The following is a 17,642-nucleotide window of genomic DNA, read 5'->3' on the forward strand; positions in this document are numbered from 1 at the left end:
TTTATACACTACTTTGTTGTGCCGCGACATCGCTCATTGTACAGCAACGTCGCAAGAGCAGCGCGTGCCCTAAGCGCAAAAATTTTGCAATCCCTAAAAGTCATTCAACGTAATACACCGGAGTAGGCTGGCTATTCTGCATAAGCGCTGCAGTCAATTCCACATGTGTTTGAACTATTTTACTGCATCGGTTGTGAAATGTTTGTTTTATCGGCGCACTGAGAAGCGTGAAACTTGACCAGGTTGGTGAGTAGACATTAGGTGTACATTCTTCACAGCGTGCAAAGGCTGCCAGTGGGCTACAATTGACCCATGCATGCAACTGCGGGCAGCGTGTCTCAAAGGATTGCACTGCTTACTTATAAAGAACTCCGTGCTGTTTTGTTATTATTTTGATTGCATTTCGTGCGATAACACGCCACGAACGTCGCGTTGGTCTTGCGATGAATCAGTGCAGATAAATGAGTGGATTAACTGAAATTGACACAACAGCCATGAAGCGAGCGAACTGAGGGGCGAAAATCGGAATATGAAATAGCGGTAGCAAAAAGACTTTCAATGATACTTTGCGTCGAGTCTGGAAACACACCTTAATCATTAACATTGTCTTGCGACCTCCCTATGGCAGCAAACTGTGTAAAGACACGCTGAGGAGATATTTAAGTTGGCCTGTATCGATAAGGTATCGAGTTGTAATCACAAAGACACCACTGCCACTGAAAACGCGGCTTTCATGAGCAATAAAAAAGTAAAAACTGAATACAGGTGCCGCCACTATCGGCCGATTTCCCAACTAAAATGCACGCCTCGACACCGACATTTTTGCGCGGATTCCAGAGCTTAGAGTGCACTACTACACAATTCAAAACGGCGGCAGCCCCCCCATTTTCGTATGGACGACATGAGCCTCAACTGATTGGTGCGAAGCATTTTAAATCTATATTTTATCGCGGAAAATTTCGTCTTTCCCTTCCAGACAAACGTCAACATAGCCACAAAGAGCTGGCGACTCAATTTACTCGGTACAATAATCGGGTGCAGTTGATTATCCGAATCTCTCCCGCCGCCTGCTAACGATGCGCTCTCTAGGGATCCACTTTCTTACACTAATGGACTCAGCCAGGACAGCAGCTTGGGCATGTTGGTTATTCATTCTTGATGGAACAGCGCAAAACATCGGGACAAGAGACAAGCGCTGACTTACAACTGGTTTTTATTTCGAAGAAACATTGCTTCTTATACCTTCTTCACCCTCTCAAAAAGCACATGCGTCGCAACCATATCGTTCAAGCGTCCACAAAAAAGCATAAGACAAATAATCACAGATATTTATAATCACATTTTTAACATGTCAAATTCTTTCTTAGTCAAAGCAACAGACGGCGTGCTGACACAATCGTCGCGCAGACTTGCTATCGAAGCTGCCTCGATTGTGATTATTTGTCTTATGCTTTTTTGTGTACGCTTGAACGATATGGTTGCGACGCATGTGCTTTTTGAGAGGGTGAAGAAGGTATAAGAAGCAATGTTTCTTCGAAATAAAAACCAGTTGTAAGTCAGCGCTTGTCTCTTGTCCCGATGTTTTGCGCTGTTCCATCAAGAAGGACTAATGGACTGTCGATTATCTCACATGCCTTGCTTATGCCCATTTCGTTCTTCTTGATTTAAACGAATATATTAAAGCTAAATTAACATTTTTATCTTTAGCCGATCATCACGTGGTTACTGGGCATATGCACCACGCAGAAATATAACATGATTGGCATGTAAAGGACCGCCGTGCTACCATACGGCAATAAGCTCTTTGAAGGAAACGCGCTTCGTTGATGACGAAAACATGTTATCGCAGTACAGCAACTCGAATTATAGCAGGGGTTCTGGTTTGATGCAATCCCAATAATTTTTGTTGTCTTCTTCAGTTCCTCTCTAGCAAGAGACAAGCCCATGTGACAGAACGAGTCAGTTGAGCGCGTCGGATCGCTCATGCCGTGGCCTGTCAACTGCTGCGGCGGCAGCAGTCGGTGGTTCGTCCGGACCTCGTTCTTCATCGATGCTGGTGAGCAGAGCCGCAGACGGTGGCCGGCGCAGGGGCGGCACTGACGGCGACAGCACCGGAAGCGGGGATGCACTCGCACTTCTCGGAGGCCACACCGCCATCTGGAATATTGAAAATATCCTCGTTGACAGAATGATGGTGGTGATGGTGAAATACTTTAATACTCAAAGAGAGTTTGAGGGTCAGAAAACCCCGCTGCCAACGTTTATAGACATACTTGAGTTTCGAAACTCGCCCGCTGGAGCCGGGCGCGACTTGTCCCTAGGGAGTGTGAGGGCGCTGCGGTCGGCGGTTGCGCCAACGTTTCGCTTGCGTCGTGTGCGTCGGTGGCTGTTTTTTTCCCGTTTCCACGGTTTTTTTTTTCGTGTTTGTGTTGCTTTCGTTCTCCTTTAATTTGGTTTCGTGTTTGTGAACGTGCGACTGCTTCGTTAACAGTGAGCCTTTGCCGTAGTGTAGTGAGAAGCGAGTGATTTGGACGCTGCAAGAAGTCGTCGATTTCCACGGCCTGCTGCTGCAGGCCAGCCGTTTTTTGCCACCAAGAGCTGCACTCATCGACATTTCTTTTGCCTTTTAACTTCAACTGCGTTGAAATTCAGCCAGCATGCCGACATGCTTCGTGCCTGGTTGTACGAGCGGGTACCGAAGCAACCCAGAAAAGAGGCACTTTTTTGCTCCACCATCGGACCCGCAGCTTCATGAGAGGTGGGCTAGAGCGATCCCCGTGCTGACAAGCTACTCAGCAAAACATGCAAAGTGTGCGACGTTCATTTCCAGCCGTCAGACATCGTCACAACATTCAAGCACAACATCAACGGTGGGATTGTGACTGTGCAGTGAAGGCACAGAGAGAGAGGAAAAAGGCAAAGCTTGTCTAAGAATGCTCAAAGCCTGTTCTTTTCAGCAGATGTGTAAATAAAGTGTTTTTTTTTTAATATCATTCACCCCGTTCTTGTTGTCGTGTTTCTTGGTACATTACATACCTTAGGTACATTGGTGTTGTAACGTGCGGAAAAGGCTGCACAGTAGAGACTACAGAACGAAGGTGGGCTGCGGAGGTCATCAGCTGCAAAGCGTTCCACTTCGTCGACTTACACCTCGCCTTGAGGTTGCGCGCGCTTGCAGTCAGTGCAAACAGAAGGCGAATGATGCTCGGTATCAGTAGGAAATTTTCGTTGCGCATTTCTTCAGGTAAGCGAGAATGAATGCAACAAGCGCTGCATTTGGAAGTAACAATTTGAGGCGCACTACTAACCACAAGAGCGAAACTTGAAAGATTGTAGGAAAGAAAACGGACGCAGTCAAGTCCGCCATCCTACGCAGGCGCGACGCGCTTAATGAGCGACACGGCTTTTAGCAACGATAAAACGTAAATCTACCGCGGCTTTGAGGTCGCAGGAAAGTTGTTCTGCTGTAGGCCACTGTTCGTATTGTCGCATGCTCGTACATAACTGCTCCTTCAATAACCACCGCGCTGGCAAACGCGCACTCCACTACGACGAAGGCTGGAACGCGTGAGTGTGGAAGACAGAAAAGTTCGAACTTTTCGCCGCATGATAAAATTACCGCAAATCGAAAAGGTTAGCGAGCAAAAGTCAGTTGTACAAGCGATCTAGGAGCGCCCTGCACAGGCAAAAGGCAAAACATTGGGCGCTAGCAGACGACGCTTGCTTCCATAGCGCAACCTCCGACCGCAGCGCCGCGGTGGCAGGAACCGCGGCGGGCCGGCTTCTCCATGGGCTTCTCCCAATGGGCGCGGCGGAGAGTTTCGAAACTCAAGTATATCTATAAACGTTGCCCGCTGCATGGTCGGTATCCTTAGTCCGGGACACCGATCGACGAGGCCCTGTCTCGCGCCCGCTTTACTAGAGCCCTTTGGGACTCCAGTGTGGAGCAGTTGAGGAGGGCAGTCTCCCATGCCTCTCGGGTAGGAGTGGGGAAAGGGGGAAGGTGAGGATTCTGAGTACATGCCCACACCATGTGAAAGATATTCCAGATCTCTCCACAGTGCGGGAAGCGCCCATCTCTTTTCGGATGAAAGTGTTTTGCTATGGCAGGACAGAGAAGAGTTCCTGTCTGCAGGCGCCACAGAGTTCGCTCGTCCGCCTTACTCAGCCCGTTAGCAGTTGCCAGGTAGAGGCGGTGGCTGTCGCAGTAATGTATTAGCATTTTGCGGAACCACAGAAGTGGTTTATGAGCTTCTGAGCCAAGAGAGCTAGGATGAGGAGCCCGGTGTGTGAGCGCTCGGGCGGCCGCATCAGCGGCCTCATTGCCTCGTAGACCCTGGTGGCCAGGAGCCCAGATCAAGATTGTGCGAGTTGGATCGGCGGGAGCACGTCTTAGAATTTGGGAGGCAAGAGGTGATATTTCCCCTGCAAGATAATGTTCACAAGCCCGGCGAGACTCTGCAATAGAAAGATGGGATCCCTTTCAGACCATGGTGAGAAAGCACGGGCATGCTCACAGTGAGAGCGAGCTCACATTACAACTTAAGTTCGCCATGTTATCGAAGCGGTAACACAGACAGCTCAAGTACGCTAGAAGAGCTTTGGACGCGGTACAAGGCCTGTGCGGGTATTGTGCGCTCTCAGACATGCGGGCGCCGCAACTTGGGAGATCGCACAATGGCTAACTACACTGAGAGCGGTGCCGAATGATCACGCGCAATGGACCCCCCCAAAAATACCACGACTTAGGGTAACAAAGAGAGACGAAGAACTAAGAAAGAAGGGCTCGCGGCGTTATCTCTTGTAATCTTGTGCGTGTCGCTATGCGACATAGTGAAACAGTCCGCTGATCATATGCCTGAATATGCAGGTCGAGTGTGACGAATTGTGATTGAGCACATACACATTTCGCGTTACGCATACGGTTCTTTGCATCGAACGCTAGCGATGCCAACTGATTGCATCCAGATCCATACAGACTCGAAGCAGCATGTGTCTGATAAACACGACAGGCCAGTTTTTATCTGTATTTGTAAATAATATTTTATGCCAGCAGGCACACTGTAGCCGTAAAAAAATGAAAAATCAATTTGATATATGGTTTATAGTTCTTTCCACGAGGATGGTGCACGAAACCACCAATACCTTGTATAAAGGCTCATGGCTCATTTTAATTTAACGTCCCAAAGCGACTCGGGCTATGAGGGACGTTGCCATAGTGGAGGGCTCCAGAAATTTCGACCACCTGGGATTCTTTAATGTGTAGCGACATCGTACAGTACACGGGCCTCTACTGTGCGATGTCCCTACACGCTAAGGAACCCCAGGGGTCGAAATTTTTTTGTATATAGAGACAAACCATTGCGGAATAGTGCATAAGAATTATGTGATCACGCTACGACAGTACATAAACCAAATTCTAATTGGCAATGCCACCCTGCCGTACATATTGAGGAAATCAACAGTTACTGAAACCAAGGAAAGCGTAGGGGAATTTCTTAAATTAAAAAAAAAATAATTTGTGCTGGAGGTCGCAGGATTGGAACCCATTGGCGTCATGTGGTTGTTCTTCCTTCTACTCGCTAGTTTGATTTCAGCCAGAAAATGATTACAGAAATAATTTGTTATTGATAAGGCGACAAAGCATCGACCACAAACAAAACTTGTTAAAATAAAAAAAAAATGAAAAGAAAAACGTTTCGTCCCAGCTACGGTGCCCTATAGCGGGGCCGGAACGTCTTTTATTTTAAAAATTTGTCGGCGCTCGATACTTTCCCGCCATGAACGTTTCCAACCAGACGGGTTTCCGACAAACCTGGATATCATTTTTCATTGATTAACACCGCAATTGGCGTAAAAAACATAGAAAGCATCCCCCTATGCTTTTCTTGTTTTCAGTGACGGTCGCCGTACTCAGTACGCATTTCCTAACGAGCCCCTCATTTCCCTGCCCTTGTCTGCTCGACAGCTTAACGAGTGCCCTGGTTTTTGCAGTTTTGATGTCATAAGAAGGCTCTCACCCAGCTGCCGACCTCACGGTTCGATCTTACGTGGTACTCGTGGCAGTGCAGGAAGTCCGCCGCTACGATCGAACGTGGCCCCCAAAAGTAGTGACAGCCGCCGCGGGCTTTGCATTTATCTTACACATAAAAATGGTTGCACTACTAATGTGCTAATTATAAACGCAGAAATCGAAATAAACATGTTAAGATGAAATCATTCCCTCATTTCAGTGACTGCTGGCTTTCTTCATATAACTGCCGTCGCGAGCAGCTCCGTTCCCTATAGAGCTCCTTCACCCCGTGACAACACGAAGATGCGGTGGCGCTGATGCCAGTAGCGGCTTTCGCAGGGTAGGCAAGACAGGTGCCACCTGCCTGTGCCTACCGCAACTGCCGCAACTACGTGCGTCTGCATCATACCTGAGCACTGCAGAAGCAGCATGTACTGACCAGCTGCGTCATTGCTGGATCCGCGTAGTAGCATAAAACGAAAAATATAATTAACCTTAATGGGTTTCTCGCACATAAATGCCGCATTATGAATGGATCGCAGTAGTAAAATGCGAAGTCTGGTTGTCGACCGGCGCTGCCAGTCAATGTACTTCATAGCAGGGAAGTTGCTGCGGTCATTCACCTGAACACCAGCATAGTACGCGTAAAACTGCGCAAGGAAAAAAAGCAGCTATGTTGCTGCGCCCGTATGAGCTGGTGTGCCCGGGCGCCGGCAGGTTCACTCACCGCCTAAAAATGCGTTCTTTTGTTGATAGCACAGCATGTTTTAACGCGTATAGAAGTTATGCGAACGTGTAATGGTGCGTTTTATGGCATTTAATATTGTTACGTGGCAGGAGGCGTTCACAGCCCGCAGAACACTGGTGCACTCACACTGAACAGAACACAAGCACAGGGCGCACCGGACGTCAAGACACAGGCCACTGCACAGGATTCAGAGCCCGAGCACGCGCCAAGCGCCCTCTCACTTCGTCTGCCTCATCGTCTCTGAGTCGACCCGTAGCATGACCCCCGGGCGTGAAAGCACCGTCGCGGTGCGGCTCAGCGAGTGTCAGAAGAGGGTAGGTGGTAGGGCTTAAGGCGCGACACGTGCACAATATCGGAGGGTGGAGTATACGGGAATTGCACTCGGGGAAGGCAGGCTCAATCTCGTATGTGACGGCTGTGACTTGGCGCAGCACGCGATACGGGCCCACATATCGAGAAAGAAGCTTTTCCGAGAGCCCTACACGGCGAGAAGGCACCCAGAGCAATACAAGGGACCCAGGCAAGAAGGCACTGTCCAGGTGGCGGCGGTTATAGTGCTCTTGCTGGGAAGCTTGGGAGGCTTGCAAGCGGGAACGGGCGACTTGGCGAGCATGGTCAGCATGGGCAATGGCTTCACGGGCGTATTCAGAATGTGCGGGAGGAGACGTTCGATACAATGTATCAAGCGGCAGTTGAGGCTCACGGCCGTACAAGAGGTAAAACGGAGAGTATCCGGCAGTGTCGTGGCGGGAGGAGTTATATGCAAATGTAACGTATGGGAGTGCGACGTCCCAGTCTCGGTGATCAGAGGAGACGTACATGGCGAGCATGTCGGTGAGCGTCCGATTGAGTCGCTCAGTGAGGCCATTAGTTTGGGGGTGGTAAGCGGTCGTCAACTTGTGCTTAGTTGAGCACGCGCGAAGAATGTCGTTTACCACTGCGGAAAGGAAGGTGCGGCCACGGTCAGTGAGCAGTTGGTGGGGTGCTCCATGATGAAGAATGACGTCCTGAAGAAGAAAGTCGGCGACATCAGCGGCAGTACTCGTGGGGAGCGCACGCGTTATCGCGTACCGGGTGGCATAATCTGTGGCGACTGCAACCCATCTGTTCCCAGAAGTGGACTCAGGAAATGGGCCGAGAAGGTCCAAACCGACACGGTAGAACGGCTCCGGAGGGATGTCAATGGGCTGAAGAAAGCCAGCGGGAGCAGACGCAGGGCGCTTGCGACGCTGACACTCATCGCAAGCACCAACGTAACGGCGCACTGAGCGGTAGAGGCCAGGCCAGAAGAACCGACGGCGGATGCGGTCGTACGTGCGAGTAACGCCTAGATGGCCAGCAGTCGGGAGGTCATGAAGTTCGTGGAGAACGACGGTTCGTAAGTGCTTCGGGACGACGAGGAGAAGGTCAGGACCAGTTGGTTGAAGATTCCGGCGGTATAAAATACCATCAACGAGAGCAAAGCGGTTCAGTGAAGGGTCGGTTGGGGCGGACGTTAGGCGATCGATGATGGAGAGAAGCTCCGCATCCCGACGCTGTTCTTCGCCGATAGTTGTAAACGGAGTTACAGCACCGTAGCAATATATAGTTGAAACTAAGTCCAAATATAATAATAATAATAATAATAATAATAATCATAATAATAATAATAATAATAATAATAATAATAATGACATTTTTATGGCCACGCCATCTTTTGTTTCATACAAACTCGGGCCTTTCAAACACAAGTGGAGGCTTGCAGGACTAGGCCCGGCAACATCATCGAGCGAAAATAAAAAGCAATAAAATATAACAAGTGTACATACACTAAAATGCAAATACTGAAGAAAATACAAAATACACACTATAAAAAACACTGTAGAAATCATTTGGCCTTTTTAAAACATCACAGATTTTAACATCCGTTTTGAGTTCGTTTTGGAAGTAGCGGAGAATGCATGATCAGGAAGACTATTAAATATTGTAGGGACATATACACCTCGGCTTGCTTTGCCATATCTGTTGAGTATTTAAGAACAGTGTAGCGCTGACCTTTAGGTAGGGTTCTGGCAGCAACTGATTTAGGCTTCAAGGCAGGATTCCAAAAGTGTTGAAGAACAACTGTTTGTTTATATAAACTTTCAAAGGACAGAAGAGGAAGAAAATTGAACAAGTTTACTTGAGGGGGAAAGGAAAGTTCAAAGGCTGCACTTTTCAATACGCTTTTTAGAAGAGCATCTACACGGTCATGCCACCTTTGTGAACAGTGCGGAAAAACTGTGATGCCATACCCTATAGTACTGTATGCATGCATGATTGTCTTTTTTGTCGATACAGGAGGGAAACAGTTAATTGTAAACAATAGCCATGCAGTGCTATGTAATCTGCTGCAGATGTATGCCACATGACTGTGCCACGAGAGATCTCTGTCAAAGTAAACCCCCAGATATTTTATAAAATAAATACTTTCAACTGGAGCGCAATGGGAATCTTTATCGTTGTGGAAATGTAAAAAAATACTCATTCAGTACAGTTTTCTTCTAGGGGTTTTTAAAGCAGACTAATGTTGTTTTCTGCTGGTTTACCAAAAGACCATTCAAAGAAAACCAGGTCATTTCATTGCAGATATTTTCTTGTAGAAAAGCCACCGCAGTTTTGTAGGAAATATGCTTTGTCAGTAAAACCATGTAGTTGCCGTACTGAAAGGCCAGAGAAGTTGTTACTGCTGGCGCGAAGTCTTTTATATATAGATTGAAAAGTAAAGGTGACAGAATGGACACCTGAGGAACTCTAGCCCTCATCATCTGACGGCTGCTAAGGGCTGCGGTGTTATGAAGGGCTAAGACTTGTGAGCTATCTTGTAAATTACTTTTTAAAAGATCATGAAATGGACCCCTAAGTCCAAGCAGGTATCATTTTTACAATAATATTTCGTGATTTGCCGTGTCAAAAGCTTGGCGATATCTCGAAACATTCAGCAGGCATACAGATTGTGATCAAGAGCTGTGTGCGATTCATCTGCAAATACTTCAAGAAGTGAAAGCGTTCCACTGCCTTCCGAACTGTCAGTCAGACAGAATAGAAAATTGTTTCACAAATTATGTAATGCACTCTAGCATAAAATTTTCTAAAATCTGGGAAAGTAGTGGCAAAACAGATATGGGCCGATATTTCTCAAGCTTCTCTCTCTTTCCACCCTTGTATACTGGTTTCACAATCGCCGTTTTTAGCATCCCTGGTATTGCAGCAGTCTCTAAGAATCCGTTAAGGATAGACAAAAGAATACTCTCCAGAACTTCATAATTTATCTGAAGCAGAGACAAGACACTGCAATACCATCAAGACCAGGTGGCTTATTACGTTTGAAGCTGAAGATTATGCGTGCCAGGTCCCTTGGCGACAGTTTCGGTAGAAAGGCGGATGTAGATACAGTGCGTGTTAAAGAACCTCTATCTTGCGGCAAGGGTGAACAAGACTGAGATACACGTGCGAAGTGCTTGTTGAACAATTCAGCTGTTTGCTGAGAATTACACGAAAAAATTTCTTGAACAGATGACACATTCCCTAACGCCACTCAAATTATTAATCAGCGACCAAGTTCTGGCGGGGTTTCTGGCCCCTTGTATAAATTGTTCACGTTAGTACTGACGTTTAGCGGAACGGATAAGCGCTACCACTCTGTTTCTTGCGGCTCTGTATTCGGTGCGCAGTTCAAGATCTTTAGGGCAGCGTTTCCAACGCTTCCGCAGCCAATATCTGTGCAGAATTGCATGCAAAATAGCTGCATTAAACCAGATATGATAAATTTGTTTTTTTTTTTTGCGGATGACGCGCTTCGAAGCTTGTTCAAACTTTCTTTATTGTTGGCAGAACAAAGAATAAACTAAATCAGAATGGTTAGACCTAGCGATTGCTTGCTAATTTATGTTACGATTCGGTTATCTAATTTGCCTGGAACCACTATTGTGAAGTGCAATTTATTTTGACCGTCGTTAGAAGTTGGCAGCCCTAGATTCTTACAGGTAGTACGATCAAACAACCGGAAAACTGTAAAATAATGATCGGCCAAACGCTGCGTAGTGATAGCTGAGGAAAGATTGCAGTTTGGAGCACGTATCTCTATGTAATCTAGACAAGACCGAACTAATCTACCACCCAGCACTTCCTCCCGAGGCGGTGCGTTGATAACATTTTCTATGCCGGAAGCTGAAAGAACGGCTAGGTAATCGGCCACAACTGTTTTTGTCGGACATAATGTATCTATATTCAGGTCATCTACTCAATCAATCAATAGCCAATAGTACTATTGGCCTATAAGATTACTTGCAGTTGCAGTAAGAAACGGCTAACGCTGTATGATTGTGGCCGGTATGGCCGAATATGACCGACATAATTGTTTGATTCGTGTTGAAAGAAGTCTGGTAAGTTGTGTCAGTCTTACGCGGTCACGTTGGTATGCTTAGAATAGCGTACATTAGGTGTGCTAAAAGCCATATGCTTTTTCATTGCATCATGGATGTGTCATAAGCTGTTTCATGAGGTCTCACATGATCGCGAAGCCTGTTTGGAATGAAACAACCGCCGGCGGGCTACTAACAGCGGCACGTAGCGAGATTGACAGGAAATGGGGCAATGAAAAGAGTTTTCTTTATTTATGCATGAAATATGAAACCAAATTAGGTGCAAATAAGAAATTGCTCTTAAATTCAGTAATGCGTTTTATTTTTAGCTACACGTGGCACAGTTCATGGTAATTATAATTAACACCCACGTCAAGTCATCCAGGATCTTGAATAATTAAGTAGAAAGTGCGGAAATCTTTTACGTCAGCATGTTCACAAATCCCTGTCCGCTATGATGGAGCTATTTCTTTTTTGGATTCTTAGTGCTTATGCATGTATAGTTACACGACATCGGTTTTACAAAAATAACTAACGTTCCACAGCACGCGTAGGGAAAAAAATCGAGAGATTTATTATACTGCTGAACGTCTCAAAAATCATTCGGGACAAATAGAATCATTCTTTTTCCATTCGTTACGTATTTACGAAGGGGTGAGTAATGCCAGTCTCAGAAAATGTGAAAGGTCAGAAAAAAGGCCAGAAAGTTTATTTCCTCTTTTAAGGTTGGTTTATGGGGGTTTAACGTCCCAAAGCGACTAAGGCTATGAGAGACGCCGTAGTGGAGGGCTCCGGAAATTTCGACCACCTGGGGTTCTTTAACATGCACTGACATCGCACAGTACACGGGCCTCTAGAATTTCTCCTCCAAAGAAATTCCTCCGCCACGGCCGGGATCGAACCCGCGTCTTTTGGGTCAGCAGCCGAGCGACATAACCACTGAGCCACCGTGGCGGCTCCTCCTCTTTTATAGTCTTTTCGCTTTCGCTTTGGTCGAAGAAAAGCGGCACTCAAATAAACAAAACCTCTGATCTCTCTGCTTCGTAGCGTTACTACGATGGTGCTGCTCCGGCGTCGGAACACGCGGAATTCGCGACATGCCAGGACCATCAGAAGACTCAATTACCTCACAATTTTAGACAGCCACACATCTAAAAAGCGTAACTTTATGAACTTGTACTGAATATTTTGCTATAAATTTTCGTCAGGAAACAGAAGATTCCAGGGCTAGGAGAGAATACTATTTCCGGAATCAAAGCTTTTCACCAAATAGACCAGTTCAACAACAGAAGTCGGCCTGGCTGGGGCGTGATCTGACGGCTGAAAACAGCGCTTACGCGAGACAGAGGAGACCTGGGACACGATCGACGCTGTCCCCACTTCTCGCACTGTATCATTCCGATTTTCTCGCACTGCGCGACACGTGTGTCAGCAGACTGTGAGCGCACGTCGGCTCTGCTGAAACAATGCCAGTGCTTCCCCTGATTACTGTCCGGAAGCAAAATCCTTCCGGCTGGTGCAGAATGTCAAAACTTATTATTTTATTGAATGCCTAAGGGAGAAATGAATGGTAGAAAAGCTTTTTATTTACCACTATTCATGAAAGAATGCACAGTGGCGAAATACACCGTACGTGGCCAACGTGAGCCCGTGTACTTCGAAAAATTACTAAGTTGAAAGTACCAACCACTGCCATGACTCGCAAAAACTGAGAACGCGCCTACAAGCCTTGAAAACCCGCGCTCACCACCTCAACGCGATCCACTCCCTGGTCTCTTGCCTACCATGAGGCCGCTGGCGACTGCAGCGCCACCTCGTTTGTTTGCAAACGTGCAGGAGGTCTATACTTAACTGCACATAGCGGAACAGACTGTTTGTGTCATCACGAACAACTGCCGACTCCAATGAACTGATTTTGCCACCAATTTGAGTTTTCAAGAAACAAATGTTGCCTATCGATAATCCAGGGCTGCTGTAAGAGGTGTTTTGCCATCCCCAATGGCATCCGCAAAAACTCAGATTTTGCAACAGCGCCTTAAACATCGTTGCGCTCTAACTTAGACGTAAATATCCTCGATTCCGGATGTGCGTCTCCGGTACCATCATTGTGCCTAAAATTGCAACTGGCGAAGGTGTAGCAGTCGCAAGTAAGAGGACGACCATGGATCTGGCCTTAACAGTTACCTTTAGTTTTGCTTTCCTGCCAAAGATCGCTCAAGTTATCAGAATACCCTTGCCAGTGGCTTACTATCTATCGCGCCGGGCACAGAGCAAGAGGCCGCGCGGGCAAATATATGTCAAGCGGCAGCACTTCTTATGGCGGCGTAAATGAAAATGGGTCGATAGCCAAGAATTAAGCGTTCAAAAACAAAAACAAAATCGTTGGGTGAAGAAATCAGTACGGTGCCCTTAGATACTAGAACTAGTATTTATATTTTTGGTGAAGGACATTTTTGAAGACATAAAGCTCTCAGCAACTGGGCTTAAGGAAAGTGTGGATGCTTTTTTACTATTTGCCAAGTCATATTTTCAATGACGCTTATTTCAACATCCGAAGCAAAGTATTCGTTCGAGATATCTGGAGGAAGTTATCCCTTGAATGTTAATTTAAAAGCACTGTGCAGATGAGGTGCGTACCTGGTAATTTATGTGCATGCAAGCAACAGGGGCACAGGACTCAGCCTTAAATACTCAGACACGACAATGCGTAAACCAATTTATACATTGTCGGTCTTCATGGTAGCTTTACAGTGACAATTTTTATTTTCAGATTGGATTTAATAGCTTGGAACTACTCCTCGCTTTGATGTCATTACCACATGAAAGGGACGGGCTACTCAGCCTGGTTGAGATTATTTCATTAAGAGTGTTTATGATATAAACAAGACCTGCAGAAGGCTACATTGTAAAATTTGAGGCATAATATGTTCCGACACGGGCTTACTTGAATGAGTCGCTCGTCTTAGGCGAATGCGTTCACGATTTGCCTGTTTTGAAACCACTGGTATACTTCTCAAGGTGCGTTGCTGGGCGAGTTGATTGAGGCATATTTTGAGAAAAACAGCGCTTGCAGACAGAGGACCACAACGAGAAGGACACACAACTGCGTACACAAACTGGACACACAACTGGTGGTCCTATTTGTTGGCTCTTTCCGTGCTTCCAGTTTTCTGGTCTTTGCGCGTGCGCATCACTCCCTCCGGTTCTGTATAAAAGGTGCGGATCGGCTGCCTTCCGAAATAAAGTTGTTATTGAGCGCAGTTGTGTGTCCTTCTCGTTCTGGTCTTTTTTCTGCAAGCGCTCTTTTCTCAAGGTGTACTTCCGGCAACAGACGCAGCAGGCTAGGCCTCCTTGAAACCCCAAGTGGAAGATTAAATGCTGCATCTCTATCTCTACTTTACCGTTGCTTCCATAGTCAGCCCCTCTAAGCCGTCCTCCAATTTGCACTCTGCTCCTCATTTTAAGATAGCCACGGAAAAAAGCCTTCCCATAGATTCACGCTCAGTCTCATGTAATGCCCCATAGTAGAGCGTTCCAGCTGCGATTTAAACGAATAAATATGCAAGATAATCTCGCGAACACTGCACAGAGTTGAAAGCAAAATGTTACTACTATCAGAGGCAGTATTTTTTTTTTTATTGTTGTTCCTGTAAACAGGTCTACAGGGGAGCCGTAAGGCACCCCTAAAGACCAAGAGGTCCCTAGCACAGATTTAGGGCTGTAGAGGTGCCATAGGAAGGCTAACTAACAGGCTTGATTACTGTTGGCAAAGACGGTACTTGCCGCTGTGTGGAGTTGAGATAAAGACTGTGGGGAGAGTCCAATGACACGGCGGGTTTCAAAAAATGCTCATAAATGCCATTACTACACGGCGGAAGCAGTTTGAGGTGTAAATGCCTACTTAAAGTAATGGATGGGAGGAAAGTGGTGATTCGCGCTGTTTTGGAATGTTTTAATGCGTCACGAGCTAATGACTGGAGACAAGGGAGTAAATAAGGAAGTTGGTTTGGAGATGGTTCGGAACGCCACGCTTCCCAAGCGAAAATTGTCAACAGACAAAAAGAGGAAAGAAACAGGGCTGAAAGTACCTAAAGTGATGATTTCAGATACGCGCGGCACTGTCAGATCACAGTTGATTTACTCATATAGTTTTGTGGCGTCAACACATACTATGTACGAAACAAAGTGATTACAACAAAATTAAGAACCTGCAAGTGTGTCGGGAAATAATCTAAAAAATCTGACATGATTAACGCCCAGAGATATCGGAGACACAATGGGGCCGTAATGCTGCCACTTCAGGCTAATCCTCCACGTCGCTGGAAATGCATAGACTGTATGACTGAAATAAATATTCTCGTTTGAAGTAGGGTGTAGAACCGGAACCGAACCTGAACGCAAAATCGGGTCTAAACCCGTATTCTTCCCGGAACCGAACCAAGCCCAAATTTTTTTCGCCATCTTGGAACTGAACCCGAACCGGAACGATAAAACGTAACTGTTCCGAACCGGTTCGGGACTCGGTTCAGCCACAAATTTTTTGCAACATGACATGTTTTTTTTCTTCAGACAAAATGGTGCCAGCGCGCAGATTTACCAGCCGAAAGCTGTCTGCGCTAGGCAGCGCGAAAATGGCATCCAGTCTATGCGACAACATCACAACCGAAGGAAGTCTCGTGCCTATGAAGAAAGCTAAATGGCCGTTCTGCAATTTGCTTTCAGTAATTCTAAGCATTTCACGCCAGATTGATGTCAATTGTTGGGTTTAATAGCATTGTCGTTTCACGTGCTTATTGCACAGATTTAATCGAATTGTTAGCCCTGCTCTAACTCAATATGTACTGAGTGAGAATGGCTTCCTTTTCTTTGTGTCGTGTACCATGAATATGTGAAATATAGGTGCAATGACCCAGCCACGTTGTGCAAAATTTACTTTCGGAGGCATTCTTTGCCTAAGACAGCAGACACAGAATAAGAGACCTGACGATGGCGCAGTGGCTGTGCTGCTCGGCTGCTGATGCCAACGCCGTGGGTTGGATACCGGTGCCGAGGCCACAGTTCGATGGCGACGAAATTGAAATGGTTTTTTGAGGAAAAGAAATGACGAAGTAACTGTCTCACATATTCCGGTGGACACCCGAAGTCGAACAGTCGTACCGGAGTGGAAACAGCCTTGTCTCGCGGCGAAATGCAAAAACGAGCGTGTGTTGTGCGATGCGAGTGCACTTCGAGGAACCCCAGCTGGTCTACGCTAACGTGAAGTCCTCCGCTACGGCGTTCCTGATAGACTCCATGTTGCGTAGAGACGTTCGACCCCACATATTAACTATATTATTAAAAAACAAAGGAATATAAATTCGTGCATTTTTTAATAATCCAAACATTCTGTGGTGCATGCGACGGAAATAAGCAAGGGAATGCGTGCAAATAAACGTGGTACGATACTTAGAAAAAAATTAACAGCGATTACGCAAGGAGGCAATGCGCAAATACATGCGCTCGCTGCGGTGCGATATGACTAAGCCCAGAAAGGTGCTACTCCAATGAAATGTAACTGCGATAAAGTAATTTTGAGTTATGCCGATGCGCTAAAAATGTTATCTGCTTATCATCATCATCATCAACAGCCTGACTACTCCCACTGCAGGGTAAAGGCCCCTCCCATGTCTCTCCAATTAACCCTGTCCTTTGCCATTTGCGGCCACCGTTTCCCCGCAAACCATCCACTCACCTAACTTTCTGTCGCCCCCATGCTACGCTTGCCTTCTCTCGGAATCAACTTCGTTACCCTTAAGGACCACCGGTTATCTTGCCTTCTCATTACATGCCCTGCCCAAGCCCATTTCTTCCTCTTGATTTCGACTACGATGGCATTAACCTTGGCTTGTTTCCTCACCCACTCTGCCCTCTTCCGATCCCTCAACGTTACACCGATCATTTTTCTTTCCATAGCTCGCTGCCTTGTCATTAACTTGGCCTGAACCTTCTTTGTTAGCCTCCCCGTTTCTGCCCCATAGGTGAGTACCGGTAAGATACAGCTGCTGCATATTTTTCTCCTGAGGGTTTTTGGTAAACTGCTATTCATGTTCTGAAAGAACCTGCCTACACCGTACAACCGTACCTATATCGTACAAGTTCCTTGGACCCATCCCCAACTCCGCCGTATCCTTCGCCAGCAGAAAGTGTGGCCGCGTCCGTGTACTCCTGGCCTGCACTGTGCACTGCGGAGCATTCCATCTGCGCACCGGAGGGGCCTCTTGCTTCGCAAGCTGTCAGGTCGCCAAGAACATCAGACGGCGAAGGTAAAAAGCGCTGCGCGCTTGTACTGCTCTTCAGTGGGCTCGGCAGCGCAGCAGCGATGGGTTTTGCTCACATTTATCGCCTCTTTGCAGCGCAAGTAACGAACTCCTTCTCATTATATGCTCCCCGTACGCGCTACCGCGCGCTCTTAGCGTTGCCGAGCTCCCGCTGTTGCTTATTCATTGCGTATGACTATGCC

The 17,642-nt window shown here is 46.7% G+C and overlaps 1 protein-coding gene across 1 annotated transcript in view; it reads right to left on the reverse strand.

Moving 5' to 3' along the window:
• Positions 1 to 1,669: 1,669 nt before the first annotated feature.
• The window catches only part of LOC149345304 (uncharacterized), a 144,385-nt gene continuing 128,412 nt past the window's right edge, over positions 1,670 to 17,642 (reverse strand). Inside the window, exon 5 of the mRNA XM_089542745.1 lies at positions 1,670 to 2,157. Coding sequence (XP_089398871.1) covers positions 1,960 to 2,157 — 198 coding nt within the window. The 3' untranslated portion in view covers positions 1,670 to 1,959. The remainder of the gene's footprint in view (positions 2,158 to 17,642) is intronic.

Source organism: Amblyomma mixtum, chromosome 5 (genome assembly GCF_055824585.1).
Source record: "Amblyomma mixtum isolate Tamu chromosome 5, ASM5582458v1, whole genome shotgun sequence".
In the NCBI taxonomy this organism is placed as follows: Eukaryota; Metazoa; Arthropoda; class Arachnida; order Ixodida; family Ixodidae; genus Amblyomma; species Amblyomma mixtum.